At 46.2% G+C, this 19,870-nt stretch overlaps 6 protein-coding genes across 6 annotated transcripts; 2 read left to right on the top strand and 4 right to left on the bottom strand.

Moving 5' to 3' along the window:
• Positions 1-300: 300 nt before the first annotated feature.
• Positions 301-4,741, top strand: SERLADRAFT_449842 (glycosyltransferase family 2 protein; the record flags this gene model as incomplete). The annotated part of the gene is made up of 15 exons (XM_007319157.1): positions 301-409; positions 472-1,019; positions 1,076-1,496; positions 1,555-1,609; positions 1,672-2,026; positions 2,086-2,263; positions 2,320-2,412; positions 2,476-2,655; positions 2,734-3,111; positions 3,184-3,267; positions 3,331-3,576; positions 3,629-3,655; positions 3,711-3,733; positions 3,798-3,889; positions 3,954-4,741. The coding sequence occupies 15 exons, from the start codon at positions 392-394 to the stop codon at positions 4,010-4,012; spliced, it is 2,757 nt and encodes a 918-aa protein (XP_007319219.1).
• Positions 4,713-6,252, bottom strand: SERLADRAFT_469380 (glycoside hydrolase family 2 protein; the record flags this gene model as incomplete). Its single annotated transcript, XM_007319156.1, has 10 exons — positions 4,713-4,840; positions 4,896-4,931; positions 4,983-5,054; positions 5,103-5,174; positions 5,225-5,318; positions 5,372-5,560; positions 5,616-5,841; positions 5,896-5,922; positions 5,990-6,145; positions 6,213-6,252. Coding segments are annotated over 9 exons (870 nt in total), but the record flags the coding sequence as incomplete, so codon positions are not given.
• Positions 6,253-8,380: 2,128 nt separating this feature from the next.
• Positions 8,381-10,004, bottom strand: SERLADRAFT_438766 (uncharacterized protein; the record flags this gene model as incomplete). Its single annotated transcript, XM_007319155.1, has 3 exons — positions 8,381-9,106; positions 9,169-9,388; positions 9,463-10,004. The coding sequence occupies 3 exons, from the start codon at positions 10,002-10,004 to the stop codon at positions 8,381-8,383; spliced, it is 1,488 nt and encodes a 495-aa protein (XP_007319217.1).
• Positions 10,005-12,641: 2,637 nt separating this feature from the next.
• SERLADRAFT_438765 (uncharacterized protein) lies at positions 12,642-15,020 on the top strand (the record flags this gene model as incomplete). Its single annotated transcript, XM_007319154.1, has 2 exons — positions 12,642-13,779; positions 13,969-15,020. The coding sequence occupies 2 exons, from the start codon at positions 12,642-12,644 to the stop codon at positions 15,018-15,020; spliced, it is 2,190 nt and encodes a 729-aa protein (XP_007319216.1).
• Positions 15,021-15,360: 340 nt separating this feature from the next.
• SERLADRAFT_449838 (uncharacterized protein) lies at positions 15,361-17,062 on the bottom strand (the record flags this gene model as incomplete). The annotated part of the gene is made up of 8 exons (XM_007319153.1): positions 15,361-15,587; positions 15,645-15,715; positions 15,775-15,870; positions 15,928-15,967; positions 16,020-16,324; positions 16,438-16,582; positions 16,663-16,772; positions 16,833-17,062. 8 exons carry the CDS (start codon positions 16,996-16,998, stop codon positions 15,465-15,467), a joined length of 1,056 nt encoding a protein of 351 aa, XP_007319215.1.
• A 146-nt stretch (positions 17,063-17,208) lies between these two features.
• On the bottom strand, positions 17,209-19,115 carry SERLADRAFT_469369 (uncharacterized protein; the record flags this gene model as incomplete). Its single annotated transcript, XM_007319152.1, has 12 exons — positions 17,209-17,451; positions 17,510-17,564; positions 17,621-17,692; positions 17,748-17,834; positions 17,894-17,987; positions 18,043-18,057; positions 18,116-18,244; positions 18,300-18,400; positions 18,456-18,527; positions 18,580-18,630; positions 18,685-18,728; positions 18,785-19,115. The coding sequence occupies 12 exons, from the start codon at positions 19,086-19,088 to the stop codon at positions 17,330-17,332; spliced, it is 1,146 nt and encodes a 381-aa protein (XP_007319214.1).
• Positions 19,116-19,870: the final 755 nt, after the last annotated feature.

Below are 19,870 nucleotides of genomic sequence, written 5' to 3'. Positions count from 1 at the left end.
CACATTTGATATCCTTGTGAGACCTCTTGCGGGACCTGGCGGGACTCCATGGCCGTCATATCAAATGCTTGTCCCCGCAGTTGTGCTGCGCAGATATTGTCCACTGGATATGCTGGGCAAAGTGCTGCGGGATACAAAAGTACTGGTTGACATGAGTAAGTAAGGGAGCGATGAGTCTCGATAAGACCACCCACAGCATTTTTGAATCAAAAATACGGTGGCTGTAGCATGCACTGCCACCTTGGCAACGGTGTAGCCGCCCGACGCGTGACCTGAGCGTGAGTCTCTCTGAACCGCCTTGTGGATCCACGTTTTATTACAGTGACATAACCCTTTCGTTTCTCTTTTTTTCCTCTTATACATCGAACTAGCACCTTCAGGAAGGACAATCATGTCGAGATACCCAGAGGTAAGCATCATCACAGCCATTATCTGCAGGATATGACCTTTGATGCGGGGTGGCATCAACAGGACGGCCAGAGGCCATACTACGACAACGTGAATGACGGATACCATCCGTATCAGGATCCATTCACAAGCCAGACGCCTCATCCTTACGAACAACAACACCAGCAATACGAGAACCAGCCGTACCAACCAATACTTCCTGACCCCTTCTCCAACCCAGTCCCTCAGCCACCAACCGTGTATTCGCCACCACCTCAAACCCATTCTCCATACCTCCATGTCCAGTCTCCCCCGCCTCCGCAGCACCAGCCTGAGGTGTACAATCTTCACGACAACCCCTACGATCATTATGCGCCCACTCCGCAGCCCCTTCTTCGCCCTCCTTCCCAGTTTAACCCCAGCTATGAAATACAAGAAGACCAGGAGCAGGAAATCGGTGATACGGGTGACATTCCTCTTCTCAATAGAGACAGCGTGTACCCGTCTTCATCTGTCACCATGATTGGATCATACGACGAACCGACACCAGATGACAGAGAAGAGAACAATATCCGTTACGGCCGTATACCGCAGCGCGTTCCTCGACGTCATAAGACGACAAAGAAAGTGGAGTAAGTTTTCGACTTGTTATATTTCGCTCGTTTATCAGAACTCATCTTCTGTTCAGACTCTTTCATGGAAATTTCGTCCTCGATGCTGCCGTGCCCTCTAAGCTGCTCAACATGTGCGCTCTGCGCAACGAACGGGAATTCACTCACATGCGCTACTCCGCTGCTACTTCTGACCCCAACGATTTCAAGGACGATGGTTTTACTCTCCGTCAAGTTCACTATGATCCGCCGCGTCGAACCGAGCTCTTTATCGTGTTGACTATGTACAACGAGGATGAGGAGCTATTCTGTCGGACCATGCATGGTGTGATCAAGAATATTGCACATTTATGCAAGCGAGATCGTAGCAAGACGTGGGGAAAGGATGGGTGGAAAAAGGTCGTGGTGTGTATCGTCAGTGATGGACGGTCGAAAATCAATTCTCGAACGCTCAGTGTCATCGCTGCCATGGGTGCATATCAGGATGGAATTGCCAAGGTTTGTTTCATTGCATACACCTACAAATTATGACAACATGCTTACATCTATTATATAGAACATCGTAAATGGAAAGGCTGTAACGGCTCACATATACGAATATACCACGCAAAGTAAGCGCTCGTTTGATTTACTCCATTACCCGATATTTTCTGAGCATATCTGCTATCGATAGTTTCGGTCTCGCCGTCGATGAAGATCGAAGGTGCAGAGAAGGGAGTAGTTCCGGTGCAGATAATTTTCTGCTTAAAAGAAAAGAATCAGAAAAAAATCAATTCTCACCGTTGGTTCTTCAATGCATTCGGCCCGATTCTCCTACCCAACGTCTGCGTCCTTCTCGATGTCGGTACCATGCCTGGCCCAACATCGATATACCATCTCTGGAAAGCATTCGACATCAATTCCAATGTTGGCGGCGCATGCGGCGAAATTGTTGCGCTCAAGGGCAAGTACGGACAATATCTCATCAATCCTCTTGTTGCCGCACAGAACTTCGAGTACAAAATGTCGAACATCTTGGACAAGCCCCTGTAAGTATTTCTCTTTTACCATCCCGTCTTGTCTGTACTCCGATTGACAAATTGCGCAGAGAATCCGTTTTTGGATACATTACCGTGCTTCCTGGTGCATTCAGCGCATATCGCTATTACGCGCTGATGAATGACGATATGGGCGAGGGGCCACTACAGAAATACTTCTTGGGCGAGAAGATGCATGGCGCAGGCGCGAACATATTTACCGCGAACATGTATCTCGCCGAAGATCGAGTAAGCTTCGATTTTGATCGTCTGCTTCCTTTTTTGGGTTGACCTGGATTGCGTAGATCTTGTGTTGGGAACTCGTCTCTAAACGTGGTGGGTCATGGATTTTGCACTACGTCAAATCTGCGTATGCTGTTACGGATGTACCTGATCAGGTATGCATTTGTCGTTTTAAGACAACGTTTAGTCTAGCATCTTGATCTGAACATGTATGATAGGTCCCGGAACTGATATCACAGCGTCGACGCTGGCTGAACGGTTCATTCTTCGCCGCGATCCATAGTACGGTACACTTCTACTACATATATCGCTCTTCACACTCTTTCATGCGGAAATTCTGGATTCACATTGAGTTGGTATACCAAACCTACAATCTTGTCTTCTCATGGTTCGCACTCGTGAGTTTCCAATTCCTATTCATCCTTTCCACTTTCATTGACGAGTGCTTGTCGAATGTACCCACCCATGGCGTGTAGGGAAATTTCTACATCGCATTCACCATCCTAACCAGGGCGCTCGAGTCGAGCGAGTTCAATATCAAAGGGATCAACATCGTCAACGACATCCTGAACTACTTCTATCTAGGTCTTCTCATCATGTGTTTCCTGCTCTCGCTCGGTAATCGGCCGCAGGGATCAAAGTGGGGGTATACGATCGCGATGTTGGGCTTTGCGTTGATTACGGTCTACATGACGGTCGCGGCCTATCTGCTTGCTTACAAGGGCATTGAAGGCGTGAAGCAGGCCAATGGATCGATCCAGGCTAGCGATTTGTTCTCTAATGCGATATTCAGAGACGTTATACTCTCACTTAGTGCGACGCTCGGTCTTTACATTGTCTCTTCTCTCATTTTCGTAAGCTGCCTTTTCGGCTTCTCGTGATTGCATCATTCGTGTATCATGGAACTCATTTTGTTCCCCTTCTAGTTCGAACCCTGGCACATGATCACTTCATTCCTCCAGTACATGCTCATGGCACCGTCATACATAGCAGTGCTAAACGTATACGCAGTAAGTGTCCCCCCCCCAAACAGTACACTCAACGGGTCCCCCTCATCATTCCATCCTATCTAGTTTGCAAACGTACACGATGTCTCCTGGGGAACGAAAGGCGACAACAAGGTTAGCACAGACCTTGGTGTCGTCAGCGCGGGCAAGAACAAAAACGAGGTCGAAGTGGCGGTGCCAACTGCGGAGACGGATATCGATGCTGCATACGAGGACGCGATTCACGTGCTTTCGACGAAGCCACCTAAAGAAGAGTCGAAGCCTGATCCTGCAACTCAGCAAGAAGATTATTACAAGACGTTTAGGACTAATGTGGGTGGTTGTTCTATATCCAAGTCATCCTCAGCTTATTCATCTGTTCTAGGTTCTTCTGGTTTGGACTTTGAGTAATGTACGTGAAAGTTTTACACGATGAAGCCTCGTTGCTGATATCTTTTCTTGTTCAGGCACTTTTGGGAGCTGTAGTAGTGTAAGTGACACAGCCTCTTGATCTATTCAGCATGCCGCAACTCATACCTTTCCTCTTTGTGCAGTGCGGCAACGCCTACAGCTGCTAGTAGCGGGGCTTCCGCCGCAGTCAACGGCTATATGGCCTTCATACTATTTTCGGTAGCCGGTCTAGCATGTAAGTCCACTGCAACCACGCTACCCCAGCCGGGACACTGCTGATGCGTGAAATACCCTCACAGTTGTGCGCTTCGTCGGTTCGACAATGTATATGCTTGTCCGGTTATTCGCAGGAGAATAATTGGATTGGCATGGATGTATTTGTTGCTACCATATTTGTATGACCGACTTTTGGACTAGTTTGAGAGAGTAGGACAGAATGCTTTTTCCGTCTAGTTAAAATGGACTTTTTTTCTTGATTCTCTTAGTTATCGTCTTCCATTCATTTCTCAGCATTTAAGACTGTTATCTGTTGTACATTTTTCATGAACAAAGACCCATGACAGCTTGCTTTCCTTTGTGAGAGTACTAAGAGAACAGATATCTTTTGGTTGTACGAGTGGTCTTACTCGAGGAAGCTACTTTTCTCTTTCCCCATATATGCCACCTTGACCCTTCGTCCACCCAGGCCTTTGGCAACGATCGTTTGTTTATCTCCAGGTATGACGTCTAATGCATTATCGCTCCATTTAACCTCGTCACTATCCACACTCAATACCAAACCCTTCACTGGCCGCGTCACTTCGATGTTGACCTCATCACCACTCACGAGGATTTTGAGCCCCGGATTGGGAAATTCGAGGAAACGATACGGCTGGGGCCAGTCTGAAAATCGAGATAATACCTCACCCGTTTGTATATCACGCAAACGGGCAGAAACAACGACCGAATGCGACGTGGTGACGACTTGATCGCCCGTCGCTGGATCAGGAGAGGGACACCGCTTAGACAGGAGCTCTGTCGTTTGATTAGGCAATAGATCCACTACATGCGTTTCTGAGGAGGTCCAGCTGGAATAGAGATCTATGCAAAATAGATCAAGCTGGGCCTTTCTAGGTGCAAGAGTACTGTTAGTCGCCCAAACATCAATTCGAGCGTCAATGGACTGGAACGCCCCAAACTCATAGAACTGTTTGCAATAGTTCATTAAAGTTGAGGATATGAAACGACAGAATATGACATACTTGTCGCGGTCTGTCGTTAGCTTTGTTTTTGATAACCTGTAAGATATGTCAATTTGAGCTTTGTGAATGAACTTGAAATTCACAAACCGTACGAAAAATGTTCACAGTGATCGGCTTCAGTTGTCTTGCGATCGAGTAATAAACAGGTTTGGGACGCAGCTACATTATGCATTAGAACTTCAAATTTGATTATGCTGGTGAACTCACAAAGTAATCAGCAATGGCCCAAGACGTGACAGGCCAGCAGTCATTTAACTGCCATACAATAACCCCTGCCGTCTATACGAAAATCAGCATATCCAAAACCACTGCAAATTTTAGCTACACACATATTCTTTGCCCTTTCCTCGCCAGGCCCTTCGCCACACTTGATATGCATAAGACACGGCTTCTGATTGCATGATTTGAGTATTATATACATGCCTAATGAGGCATTGTTAATCAGTAACTTGGAGAATATAACACGATTAACTCACGTTTCCAAGTCGGAAGTCAGTCGGAAATTCTCGTTCATGACGATGGCAAAACGCCTCTCAAAATTCCCAGCACGAGTGTGCTGCGCTATAATCTTTGATTGAGCGTAGTCCTGACCCTTTCCGACGTCTTTGCTATCAAGCCAATATTCAACCGTACGCATATCAGGGAAAGACGGTATCCCAAACTCGCTGAATTACACTATATTAGCCTTGTCGACGGCGAGTAGAAATAGAGAAGACAGACCTCACAAATCGGCCTCCCATTATGTCATAGTCCTGGTACGCTTTCTCCTTTCCCGCCCAGACGTCCCACTGATGTATGTCTCCCACTGTGGGATCACTCGTCTCCCACCAATCTTTACCTCCATATGGTGAACCTCGGTGATATGGAACCTCTGACGAGGTAAGTGCAGCAACGATATCAGGGAGTACCTGTTCATAGATCTTGCGAGCAGGAAGTTCGGTGATCCCTATCGAGATTATACTTAGCAATATGTGACAGAGAAAGTGAGTTACTTATGTACCTCCCCATTGAAGGACTTGTTGATAATCTAGAACATCAGGATTAGACTAACAATCTAACAATCTGTGCAGACGAAAGGAGCGTTGTTCAGGTACCTTCATTGTTTCCACAGAACAGCGCCATCGCGGGGTGGTGTCGGAGTCTTTTCACATTGTCTACCGCTTCTTTTGTGACACTATCCACAAAGGTGTCGTGCGCAGGATAGACACCACAAGCGAATTGAAAGTCTTGCCACACAAGAATTCCGAGTTCTAAGCGTGTGTGTATTTATAGCGTTTGGAAATTATATGTATAATCGAATGAGAGTATGCTACTCACCGTCGCATGTGTCATAAAAAACATCAGGCTCATATACTCCACCCCCCCAGAGTCGCACCATGTTCTGATTACCGTTTCTCAGAAGGGTAAGCCATGCACGATAGCGTTTGTCATCAATTGTAGTCAGGAAATTGTCGGCAGGGATCCAATTTGAACCTGATACTCAACAAATTGAAATGACAAGGAGAAACCCGATTGTGGAAGACGCACCTCCGATGAATATGCGGACACCATTCACTTCAAAGAGGAATGTTGTACCCTTACCATGTATATCTGGGCTTTCAATGGGGTCTTGGATGAGGCGGATACTCCGGAAACCGACTCGCTGAGAATGATTGTGGAGAACACGGGAATCCTGTTTCGAAGATAGAACTGAATAGATGAAGCAAAGAAACGATAAGAGAGACATACAAGGGATATCAAAGAAACATGTACAACGTATAAGCTTTGTTTACCGTAACCTACGGGCCACCAAAGTTGTACCCCATCCTCTTTGCCAAACTCCCATTTAACGATAGATTTCAGGTCCATAACATGCTTTTCATCAGGTTGCCCAAAAGATTCCAACGGTATTTCCTTGCTGCAGATTACTGTCCCATTCATTTCGCTTATGCTGACATGTAGCGCTTTAGCCTTGGCGCCCTCCAGTAAGACATCTACTTCCAACGATGGAGATAGACTTGATGACACATGAGCGTGCGCATACACCCCTGCAATACGCGATGTGTATGATATGAGCGTTATTGGACGGTATGGACCACACGTCATTAACTCTGGGCCCTGAATAATACCATGGGTAATAACTCAAGACTACGAGCAAATATCTTACCCAGTCCCACCTGTTAGATAACAAAATGCGCGCGTAAGCGTAATCATGCAAAATATAGTGGAAATGCACAATGGGGTAGCTATATGCTGATAGTCAAAGGAGAAACTCACCGCCAGTCATACTGTGCTTTCCTGACGTACACTCTGCTGGGATCTCCTAGATTGGTCGAGCCTGCGCGTACGGCACCGAACTGCGCCTCGAGCAACTTGGCTATACTTTTCGCAGACTTGAAGTGCAGCAGAAGAGTGTTCTTTCCTTCAAGGAGGGAAACAGGTACTTTATAAGTACGAAACTGATTATCGCTTTCGAATATCAGAGTTTCATTCTGAAAGGATACAGGTATCAGCTATTGGTGCAACGAGGTACACGCAATAGAGAGAATATACCAGGTAGACACTACAGAAAGTGTCAAGGCCCTGAAACTCTAAGATTGTAGTTGCTTCAGGGAAAAATGGGGCAAACTGAAAGGTGTTCTTGTATAACCATTCCTTGTCGGCAACCCCTGGCGATATGCAAGCGTATAATCAGCACCACAAATTTGAGAAACAAAAGGTAGCAATCGTGACGAATAGTAAGGCGGCTACAGTCACATGTCCTAGCCAGGCGTTGTCAAAATGAAGTCAGGATTCACCCTGCGCCTAGTACAATATAGCACTCGCATAAGATGTCACTGCTCACATTGTACCGTGTGCTCGTTGAATCCTACATAAGGATCGGAAATAATCCCATACTTTAGCAGTTCGACATGAATCTCGGAAGGAAAGTTCTTTGCAGACATCCAATGATCCTGTACGTATAATGCCAGTCGCTCTTCAAGGGAAGCAGTCACACGTCGCCGAGGAGGTCCCATTGTCTTGATCACTTGAATCACTTCCAAGTCGCCGCTATGTATAAGCCCTGTTATTTCTTCCTGGCTGAGGACGGGCTTTGACAGCAAGCGTCGCTGTTTCCATAGCCAGTTCGCGTTAAGCTCCAGAGTTTGAACTTTCATCGATTATGGAACTTCAGGTTGCAGTAAGAAGGTGAGAGTACACAAGTGAGATGGAAACATGAGATGTAAACATGCTTCCATGTGAGCAATAAATCGTGGGCACTTCAAGAGTCTTATGACCTCGCAGTGCTGTTCTTGGAAGTCAGAGAAGAAAAGTCAGGTCCGGAGCCCGTATCCGCGGGTTTTGGTGAAACTCTGGATGTCTGACTGACAGTTCAGTATAAACTTATATTAGGGATGGTTGGAAAAGCAGGCTTGTAATATTATGAAAAATACAGAACATAATGCGGTATACGAATGAAGATAATACAGAAAGTAGGATAATATAAAAGTATCCATTTGTCCACGTCAAGCATAACGAACAGAACATAACATTCCATCCAGCGTCGTCACGAACAACGTCCCACAATGCTCTTCAAGCGCGACAGACATGATATCTGCTGGAGGTCGTGGAAAAATGAGCTTGTGCAGGGAGCATTCAGTGTTGCCAGTACCCTCGTAATGGACGAGATGGAAACACGTCTGGGTATCACTCGGTCGAAACTGGCCTATGGTAGTAGCGAGCAGCACATAGGTTCCTGTATATGAAGTCCACATGATATCGCTTTGCCAGGCCGTAGATCTTTTATAGAAGCCGTATTGGAGAGGTCCTGGGACAGATACCATCTTTTGGGAACTTCTGGTAGAGGAGGCAAGAGATGATGCCGAACTTCTTGTAGAGGCGGGGCCGGACGTAGGCAGAGGCAAGAACCTGACGGTCGTACTGGCCTTGTGTAATCTCGTTTGTTGTCGGCGGTGTACAGAAATTGTGTGAACACCGTACTTGGGATTACCTGGAACAAGAGCATATTGATACCTCGCTTCAACTGGAGTACAAGACGGAGTACGCGTCACAAAGGTATCGCGGCCACTCAGGTCGACCTCGGAAACCACTTTGAAGGGAAGGGATGTATGCGCCGGAGTACCACCATAAGGAATAGAATCTCGAGGGAAGCGATAGACGTGGAGGTAACAGTCATTCTCAAAGGAGACATATATATCGTCGTTGTTTGCGTATGCAGCGGCTGAAGTAGACTGTATTGCAATAATCAAACTTAGCTCAATTATACAAGTGGAAATATAGAGTAGTTACTTACATAACGAGAATTCAATGCGGTAGAGACGTCTGTGTTAATGTAAATCGATCTTCGATCCGACATGTTGATTGTAAAGATGGAGAGCGTGTCTGGGTCGTTTGGGATTACACCGACAACATCTTTGTGAACGAAAAGTCCGACTACGTCGGACGGTACACGACAGTGGAACGTAGACTGCATGCAAGCAACGCTAGATACATCGTACGACACTCTCACAACACTGAGAGAACAATGTCTAAAGAAGTATTAAGTCAGACTACATGTCAAGGATATCAACCAAGGTAGATTACTCACGCAAGAGTATTCAAACGATCTTCGAGGCTCTCTCCGGTAACTATAGCTAGTGTGAACTGCCCAGGCTCTTCCTGGTGTGCTGTATGGAAGATCACGCGACCGACGTGGATGGTATCCACTAATTTTGCAGTCAAGGTATTCCAGCAATACAAACTTCTTTCCGATGGGGAAAAGGTGAAGACCAATGGCGTTCCAGGTACCACTGCGACAATACGCACTCCTGTCCCAATTCGAAAAGCACTTATACCACCCGTGGCGCGCGGATACGGGCGCGCCCAGTTTCTCTTGAGGCGATGAGTCCGAGATGCCAGGTCCAGAAGCGCATTCAAGGAGAGCTTTGCAAGATTTTGACCAACGGTGCAAGGCAAAGGACGCTCCATGCGAGAATTACGGAGAGCGGTGATCCACATGAATCGAGAAGACGAAAGTAAACGCAGCCTGCTGCATACTTGTAATGTGGATATAATATCTGCCAGGTCAAAGTAGGTGAAGACCTCCAAGAAGATATCGTCCGGGAGTTGGTTGAATTTGCAAAGACTCATGATTCGACGAGAGATGGTGAGTACATTGTGAATAGAAGAGAGAACTTATAAGGAACACGCAGACAAAAGACCATGTCAAAGCTTTCGTGACGAGTCTATGAAAGAATAAAGCGTCTTGAGGCGTAACCAAGCGTTGAGGCCACGGGAAACATAAGTACTGATGGTCCAACGTTCTGCTTTGTCTCGCATTTTGGTGTCCTGCGCGCCTATTAGGCTATGAAAGTGAAACTGAGCGGGCTGAAGCACAAACAACAAACTGGTGGTGGCTGAGCTACACCTACGTGGTCGGATATTTCCGCCTCTCGGCTCTCTTGCCAACCAGCCAGTTGCACAACAGCTCAGAGCCTCAGACACGCAACTACTCAGTACATGTGTACTCGAGGCGCACGTATGCTATTCGTGAAGGTGATACAGAAAAGAGATGCCAAACTTCGACTGACTATGCTGAACTCGAGGAAACCACGCCACGACGCTATATCTTCATTTGTTACCAAATTGCCAACAGCCAACAAGTACTGTCTCAGATAGTCGCTTTTCCCTCTTCTTCTAGAGTAGGGCCGTCCCTTTTTTCTCATAGCTCCTATGATGGTTTCCGGGTCAACAAAACTCGAAATACATGAAAGCGTATATATGCTATGAATTTGCAGTGGCATACAGGATTGTGAGTCTACCTATCCTGTCTCCATTATGGTCACTAGACGCGTACAGAACTTTGTTGTTACTTGCACTACTTTATACAAACGGCCTGGGTACTACGGCTCCTTCCACGCTTTTGATAACCCCACAGACAACTCCTAGGCTGGCAATGGCATGGAAAGGTACGACCTCATAGTCGTGTCTCCATACCCGAACCCATCTGGTGTGTCCCTGGACCTATCATAGATATTAGTTTATCTCTTGGGAATTTATTTTGGTGCCTTGCCTTCATTCAACTTACAGGTCGTTTTTAGAACATGCATATATGTCATGGAGACAAGCTTTGCGCAGCTCTCGCCCTTATTGATTGTCGTGCTGGAGAGACCGTATCGTCAGCAAAGCACTCTTGAATCCAATAATTTCGGAAAACCATTGGTCTGCAAAAGAGCCCGGATTCTTTACAGATATTGCATCAGCATTCGGTAGGTTGCGATTGGTGCCCTGATATGTACTTTATCTATCTTCATGTGCCCTTAATCGAAGCAGCAGTGACACATCTGTTCAGGTGAGCTTCATTTCCGATTTTGTCGACTATGAGAGGTATGTTGATCCCGTTTTCGGATTTTGTATCCTTGCCTGTATTCTCCTGACGGCGTGTCTTTCTTGTCATATTTTCATCACCGAGCTGGCAACAGCGTCATGGGTGACTCTCCCTTGTCAGTAATGAACTGAACGTTATGTTGATTATGTTGAATCTAGGTTCTTCAATCCAAATGGAAATTCTCAATGAGCTATGCTTCTAATGAAAACGCAGTTCCATGTCATCGCAGCTTACTCTTATATGCCAGTTGAAACACTACATCTACTTATGTCTCCTTTTACCACCATCACCTGGTTTCCTTGAACATGTCACTGACGATGAGACGTCGTGTAGATCTGCGAGTAATCTTGTCTGACTGGTTCGTTTTCGGACTACTGACATGGAAAAAAATCATATTGAAGATTTCTAACTCTTGAAATAAAAGTGAAAACCAAGCAGAGTCGAGACCTATCCAAGTCGAGACCGTTTTTGAAGGCAAGCAGGATGATTGTACACTGTTGTGTTGATGTTCCATTTACCATCATGATGTCATAGCTAGCGCTCTTATTACATCTTGCGATGACAATAACAATGTGAAAAAAGTAAGGATATCCTCGTAATGGGCTGTGCAGCTGACGTGAATGATCCTATCCTCTACGATCACCGGGCTGCGGGATTGTTGGTCGCATTCCATCGAAAATGACAGTAAGCTGTCATCAAGTCAGACCGTGAGTACAAAGCAAGCACTTGCTGTCTTGCACGTACTCAGTCCACTCGCAGGTGGAACTTTCTGACAGTAGCTTTAGTGAGGTTTGAGTAAGTAGGTGCACGTCAGTAATACGTACGAGCTTGCTTCGGTGGGTCACGTCCGAAACCCAAGAGGAAGTAAGCCCGAGTAAATCTCTTACTCGGTATAGGTTAGTACAGGTTTCGAAGTGCGTAAACCTTTTTTGAGAAAAGCCTACTAATAGTATGACAGCCACATGATGCGACCCTAGCAATGTCAGGCTGTGATGTTTTTTTTTTACCAGAAATTGTTGGACGAAGAAATGGACGTTCTGTGAGAAATAGGGCTACTGATTATACACTTTTTCGCCATTGCTGAGGGAACCTGGCAGCCAAGACCGTGGAAGCCTTCGAACACTACGGTTGCCATTTTTGGGATGCGGGGTACTCCTATTCCTTGGCAAACGGCATCCGGAAACCGGCTGACTAGGTTAATGTTCCCACGATAAATTACCACTCCTGTTCCGTTTGTGCTTTTGATCCTTCCTTCTCCTTTGGCCGTCGCCCTTCCCTTTCCCCGCATCTTTCCTCTTTCTTTAATACCACCACCATCCAGCTTTTGGGCTATACATTGCTACAAAACATATAACGTTCTCTTCAAAGAAATCTCACAATCAGCGTCTTGCCCACATTCAATGTACTCTGCGGAATCCGCTGCTCACCTGGCTTACTCATCCCGGTTCTTGCCTCAAGGCGGTTTTCTGTCTCATTCTCTTCACGAAGACTCCATATTCGAAGGTTTACCATTATCTTCTCCGTGGGGAAGCCATTCGGACGATCTCAGGACATCGACTGTGGAAGAGGGCCAGAACTCCCGATGGGAAGATCCTCCAGACCTGGAGCAGAGTCTGTCACGACAATTATTAGCCCAGGACCGCAGAAGTCCTGCAGATGATGGTCCATTGAGCCCGTTCTCGCAAGGCGATGAGGTCTTGATGTCTCCTGCAGCCATGTTTCTATCTGCTTTCAGCCCACCTGCTCCTTCTCCACTCCTACCTGATTCAGAGGGCTCTACCATTTCTGGCTATGAACTGGGTCCTATTATTGGGTATGGTGGGTTTTCTACTATCAGACGTGCGTCTTCGCCTTCAGGTGGCACAGTAGCCGTCAAAATAGTGCGTCGCTCGGATCTCGCCAAACGGGAAGATCCATCGTTGGCGCAGAAACGCCTCGACCATGAGGCTAGTGTTTGGGCTTCCCTCAGTCATGAACATATACTCCCACTCTTTTCCACAGTTCACACCTCTTACGCCGACTTCTTTATCACGCTACTATGCCCAGCTGGGTCTCTTTTTGACATTCTAAAAAGGGATGGCCGGCCGGCTCTACCCCATGATGATGCCGGAATGATGTTCAGGCAGGTTGTCAGGGGTTTACGGTACTTGCACGAAGTTGCTGGCTATGTCCATAGGGACATAAAATTAGAGAATGTGCTTGTGGATGAAATGGGTGTATGCAGAATTGGTGATTTTGGTATGGCTCGCAAAATCGGTGAACTAGATGATGGTGAAACTGCACGAGAAGATGGTAACCACTCAGCCAATCAGCAACACAGCTCAACATTCCCACAGCCCAAACGTCAAAGCAAAGCAAATCTCCCTGTTCATCTTTCGTTAATTCGCCATCACGGTGGTCCTCGCCATCGTACCTCAACCCCTGTGGGAGCTTCTGCTGTGCCAACTCCAACCCATCCTGTTCATGTCTTTCAGACTGGTTCTTTGCCATATGCTGCTCCTGAGTTACTGTCTCCCCAACTATCTCCTAAATCTAGCTGTGCGAACCCTGCTCAGGATATGTGGGCTCTTGGAATTCTGCTATATGCACTGCTAACTGGACGGTTACCTTTCATGGACTCATTTGAACCAAGATTGCAGATGAAAATTTTGCACGGCAAGTCATCATAATTAACTCACTCGATCACATCTGTCCAAAAGTACCAGTACTGACACGATATTGTTTTAGGTGTTTACGAAGTGCCTACTGGTGTTGGTCGTGGTGCAGAGCGAGTCTTGCAAGGTTGTCTTGAGCGGTCTGTTCGCGGCCGTTGGACGATAGCAATGGTGGATGAGATGGCTTGGGGAGTAGGATGGGGAGAAGTTGACGACACCTCTGTATCACACGAAGACGAGTTTGAAATTATAGATCATCCCAGCCAGCGCTCTGCTTCGCATTCAAACTCGCGGTCACGACCCCGCATGTGTCGTGATAAGCCTTTGGATGCTTCAAAGCACGCTCGCGCAAATCGCTCGCTCTCGCGTGCATCTGTAGTGACAAGCAACTCGTGTTCCACAAGAAGCACCAGTAGAAGTGTCTCTCGTCCCCCGCCTGCACGCCACATTCAGTCTCAAACGTACGACGCACTGTCCAATTCCATATTCAGTACCACGTCATCGTTGTCTTCTCTTACTCCTTACGAGAACACAACTCCTGCTATTATCGCGCCAACCCCTTCTTCCCACGAACGCGGACGCAAGCCTAAAAAGACTCACCTTGAACTTCCTTCGTCACGATCACCCAGTGCGAGCTTTGTGCCTGCAACGCCGACAGACCTTCACGTTTCGGATAGGTTTTCAGTTTCTATGAATGTTCCTGAAGACCCGTCTGAATCTGAATTTTCTCGTGAGGCATCGCGCGGCCGGCGGCTTTTTGGACGAGATACGGAAATATATGCTGGCAGTGATACGCTTGATAACACAGCGCGATGGGCATTACGGCATGGTATGAAGCGAGGCTATTCTGCAGGACCATCTGATGTGCGTGAGGAAAGTATTAGGCCACGAGGACATGAGCGTCTGCGTTCTTTCCAACTGGAGAATTCTCTGGAGCGTAACAGGCGAGCAGAGAGTACTCCCCCTGCTCCTTCTCTTTGGCCTGTGCGGTCACGCACTACTGGCAAAGAGGTATCAAATTCGGTCAGGTTCCCTGACGTTCGTGGGTTTTTGAGAGATCCCAGTGCAACTCCCATTCCCATTCCTATGAAGAACAACAACAGGAGCCGAAGTATTGGTGTCTGAAAAGCATTTTTCGGCGCATATAGCCTTTTGTTAGGTTTCTTCCAGTTTTGTAGGAAGTTGCAGATTTGTAAGTCCTTCGTGTTTTGCTTTCATCGTTGTTGTTATTATAGTCTGCTTATCACTCTATCTACATATTATAGTCTAATACAATCTTATGTGTAACCATTATGTTCATTTTCTTTACATTGTTCTCTTTTTTCTTCTGGTTTACGGCGATCCATTACTTGTTTCGTGGAATACCTCTCTATTTAACTATAGCTCTACTCATTGATCTTATACGTTGTACTACTTGACATGACACACATACCCGGTATTCAGTCCATTCTCGATGCACTTGTATCACTTCACATTTTTCTTCTCTTCTGGAGGATCTTGCAAGGGAAAGCAATATGGATACAAAATAATAATAAAAGTATAAAGAACATTTATGAGTTCATCGTGCTATCACGAATCTGCGATGTCCATTGCAACATGAGTCTGGTCGGACTCGTAAGACTTCTCTGCCCTGGAGGCTTTGCGAACAGCGGCCTTTGTCTTTAACAGTTCAATCTCCTCACTTAATTTTGCCTGTGATGATAGATTGTGTTAAAAAATCATGTCTGACTGTCAAGAGTAAGCACGCACCGCTTTTGTATCTAATTCGGACTTGTCAAATATTGAATAAGGAGATGGCGGCGGAGATGATTTTTTGTTTCCTGAAAGAAACATATCCATATCAGAAATTCTTATTAGGCCAGTTGTTTTGCACGCCTACCAAAAGCAGCTTGCTTGAATACTTCTTCCATGAGCTCGTGATTTCGCCTGAACCGCGTCAACGCTAGCGTGCGAGTCGATATGAACTCGGATTCATCTGTAAAGAAGCCATGTCATCATAATGCAGAAGCAAACACATAACATCACAACTGACCAGCCGAGTCGTCCTCATCCACCCGAGGCGGTGGGGGTCGCTGGGCAGAAATGCATGAGCACAAATCGACCATGCCAAAAACTGAAACATACCCCGCCCATACTGCTACTTCGTTCACGCCCCCTTTCGCGCTCCCTGCGTCTCTCCAGAGCCTCCATATTCATGTTTTGCTGCGCCAACATGGCCTGCGTGTTGATGTTCATCCCGCCCATGCCCATGCCTATAGGTGGCATAGGCCCCGAAGGAGCTCCACTCGGCAGACCTTGGATTTGCCCTCCGCCAGGCCCGGGATACACCTTCTGCCCCGCTTTTTCGCCCATAACGTATACAGGTGGATCACTTATCTGGCGGAGAGGGTACTGACGAACGGGTTGATTCAACAATGAGGGGATGATTTCTGGAAAGAGAAAGAGATACGATAATCTTAGCGGGCCATAAAATTAGAAAGTAAAGAAAGGGAACGGAACGGGGAGTGAGAAAAAAAGGATGAGAGAAGATTCGGCTGCTCACGGATGGGGGGACCTCGTGTGTAGTGCACGAGAACGATTTGGGGATGACCACCTTTGTGAAGGCGATATCTCCGACGCAGACGCCAAGCGGATGTATCTTGTGAATTTGGGACGAAACCATATTTTATTTCCATCACTTCGAGTTCCTGTGGGTCATGCGGTTCATCAAAATTAGGTGCATCACGAAGGACAGGCGAAGGTGGGTGGAGAGAATGGAGATACGTACGCGAGTGGAACCTGCTGGTATAGTGTACCTCGTCTCCTGGTCTTGATACCGTATACCATCGTTGGGGAACGCAGCGAGGTTGTTGAGGAATATGAGTACTACTTGTCCATCTGAACGTCACGAGGATGTGTATATTAGAGAGACAGAGTCTTTTATCTTTCTCTGCTCACCTTGCGGCTTGTCTATATAGTTCCAGGTATATGGTACGTTTTGCGATAGTTGGATAGCGCGAAGTAACATATTGATAGCTGCTTCATAAGTGACTGTCTGGTGTAAACCGGGTGTTTCTGGATATCGAAGACATGGTGTATCTGGTGGCATTTGCTGAAAAGACATTGTACTAAACGATTTTTTAGTCTGGTGAAGTCTGACTCTGTAGTTGGTGTTTCGCTTGGGAACCAGTTCACGAATGCGGTTGTTTGGTTTAGAGGCTGTTGGCAAACAACCACCACTAATAGCACGTGATGCATTGCGAACAAGTGATCTGTAGTGAAGTCAGACATTAGCCGAGCCTTGAAGCTGCTCATAGCAGTCTTTATGCAGTAATTTTCACCAGATGAACGCAAAACAGCGCATAAAATGGATACAAGATCGTCGTCTTAGATACAAGCAATACAACACATATGCCAATGCTAAATAGCCTACAGGGAATGTTTCCTACCGCCTACTAGTCGTCAAATATATCAAAGTTCAAACCCCAAGATTTGCTAGGGTTGACAACTCTCTTCGGCGGGTGAGCGGCGGCAAGTCTTTCAATTGTGTCGAACGCGTCCTGTGGAAGCTCGAAAACTGCGAGAAAAGAGTTGTTAAAATCAGATCCATAGCGATAGTATTAGAATGGGCATACTATGGTAGTTCTCTTCAACGCGAGAGGGCGTCACACTCTTAGGAAGGACAATAGTCTAATGAATCGCTAAGAATGAGAATGGATGACCACTTTGATAAATATATGACCTACGCCTCTTTGAACATGCCAAGAAATGATAACTTGGGCAGCGGTAATACCAAGCTCACAGGCTATGTCCTTAACCTGTACGTATTTGTTACAGTGAACCGTCGGATGCCGTAAGCGCTGCTTTGCGTACCTCAGGAATTGAAAGCGTGTTACCAACTTGCTTGTTGCTTCCCAAAGGTGAGTAGGATTCGAGCAGGAGATTGTTCTCCTTTGACCACTGATAAGCACCGGAGAAGGATCAGTGTGATACATTAAAAATAGGAGTGTTAGATTAACCTTTAATAATTCGGGCTGTGGGTTCCAGAAATTGAGTTCAACTTGATTAACTGCAGGTTGAATCTTCAGAGGATTGGCCGTCAGATTTTTGATTCTAAGTCGCATTATTAGCGTTTAGATCAAGGTATGTACTTTGTAAATAAGCAGACCTTGGGATGTTGAAGCTAGATGATGGATATAATAATCAGAATATTGAGAATAAAATAATATATTGATACATACTTGCTAATACCAATGTTTCTGACTTTCCCTTTCTCGACCATTTCTTCGAGTTTCTGCCAGGTAGGGTAAGGGTCGGAGGTAAGAGATTCCTCTAGTACGTTGTTAGAGTCTTTCTTGAATGCAATAGGCCTATAAGATGAGGTTATCAATATTTGCGAAATTTACTTGTGGAAGGTGTACCGACCAGTGGATCAAATACAAGTCAAGATAATCAGTTCCCAGCTTGGTAAGAGAGTCATCGAGGGCCGATTCGACATCTTCCGGTGCGTGGAAAGTATTCCAAAGCTGGTCCTTAAGTTAAGCCCAGAATAAGTGTAATAGACAGTTAACTAGATCATACCTTTGATGTGATCCAGATTTGATCACGAGGAACGGCACTTTCTCGAATGGCCTGACCAACCTCTTCCTCATTCTGGTAGGCATGTTATTTAAATGCAATAAGGCACAGCACGGAGAATACGCACATGATAAGCCCATGCATCATCGATGTGTCTGTAACCCGATTTGAGAGCAGCCTATAGCCCATTATTAGTACTTTGAGATCCATACGACAATGCTAGACTCAGAACCTTGACTGCAGCACCCACTTCGCCTTTGCTAGCCTGCCAGACGCCTGTGTCAAAAGAGTTCAGCTTATCTATCGCTATGACTTGTTCACCGGTGCCGTACCGAGAGCTACCGACGGAATCTGATCTCCAGAGGGTAGTGTATAGTGCGAGGGCAGCTTCGAGATCGTTGACGAGTTTCTCTGCGAGCATTTGCAAGAACCACACATGCCTTGTGCGAGCTTCGAAGACCTGGCAAAGTGCCTAACTCCCATGAAGGCAAGCAGCATGATTAGTGCAACACCGAGAGTGCGAAGTACTAGTTTTCTCTTTCTATTTTTCTGATATCGAGGTCTAACGACAAAGCTGGGCACTTCGTCGTGATTTTCAGATGTAGGAAGCGGTTCGTATTGTGGTGGGAAAGACATGACTGGAGAGAAGAATCCCCTTATTCGATTATTGAGCGGATGAGTAACCCTTTAGAACGTCATCTCTCCTCCATATTTGGCAAGCCGGAACGGGAAAATCCGGATCCGCTATATCCAGAGTTCATAAGATACCTTCATTCTTCATGATTGTCCTTTTGTACCCAAGAGGTTGCAAGTTGAAAAAGTGACTGAGAGGTCACCATGGGCCACTCACAGTCAGTGGAAAACAAGCTTATTCAAGTTTTCCATTGGAGGTGACTTCAGGTTTCAAGTTTCAATTCTCAGAAATCGTGCAATGATACGAATTGTCCATTTTTATGCAAGCCGTAGCCTTCTCTCGCCATCAAACACGAGCAGTACACGAACTTCTTCTCTGGAAGATCCCTGACCCTTTTACCGATACTGCGGGCGTCTATCACATCTCTTTAGAGCACGAAGTAGCCTATTGTAGCTTTTTGCACTTCTTTTCTAATACCTCGTCATGACCAGGGTCATAGCTGAATAATTAAACTCAAAAGTCTCCAAAGTCGATACTTAAATGCTGCTCTCGTCCATCTACATTCGTCAAGCAGGACACTCTTCGCTCTACTACCCTCTTTATACTTGCTGTCTTCGGGTGAGTACAGTAATGTTTTGAAGGTAAACAGCCTAAATGTCTTTGTCGTTCTTTCAAGGACCAGTCACATTGTCTTAATGGCGCTCATTGAAGCAAACGAATCGGTCTTGATCATTCCAATCCAGACAATACCTAACGAACTGTTAGCGGCAATATTCAAAGCTGG

This window comes from Serpula lacrymans, assembly GCF_000218685.1.
Source record: "Serpula lacrymans var. lacrymans S7.9 unplaced genomic scaffold SERLAscaffold_8, whole genome shotgun sequence".
Taxonomy (NCBI): Eukaryota; Fungi; Basidiomycota; class Agaricomycetes; order Boletales; family Serpulaceae; genus Serpula; species Serpula lacrymans.
Note: the sequence above shows the minus strand (reverse complement) of the source record. Positions and strands in the feature narration are given on the sequence as shown.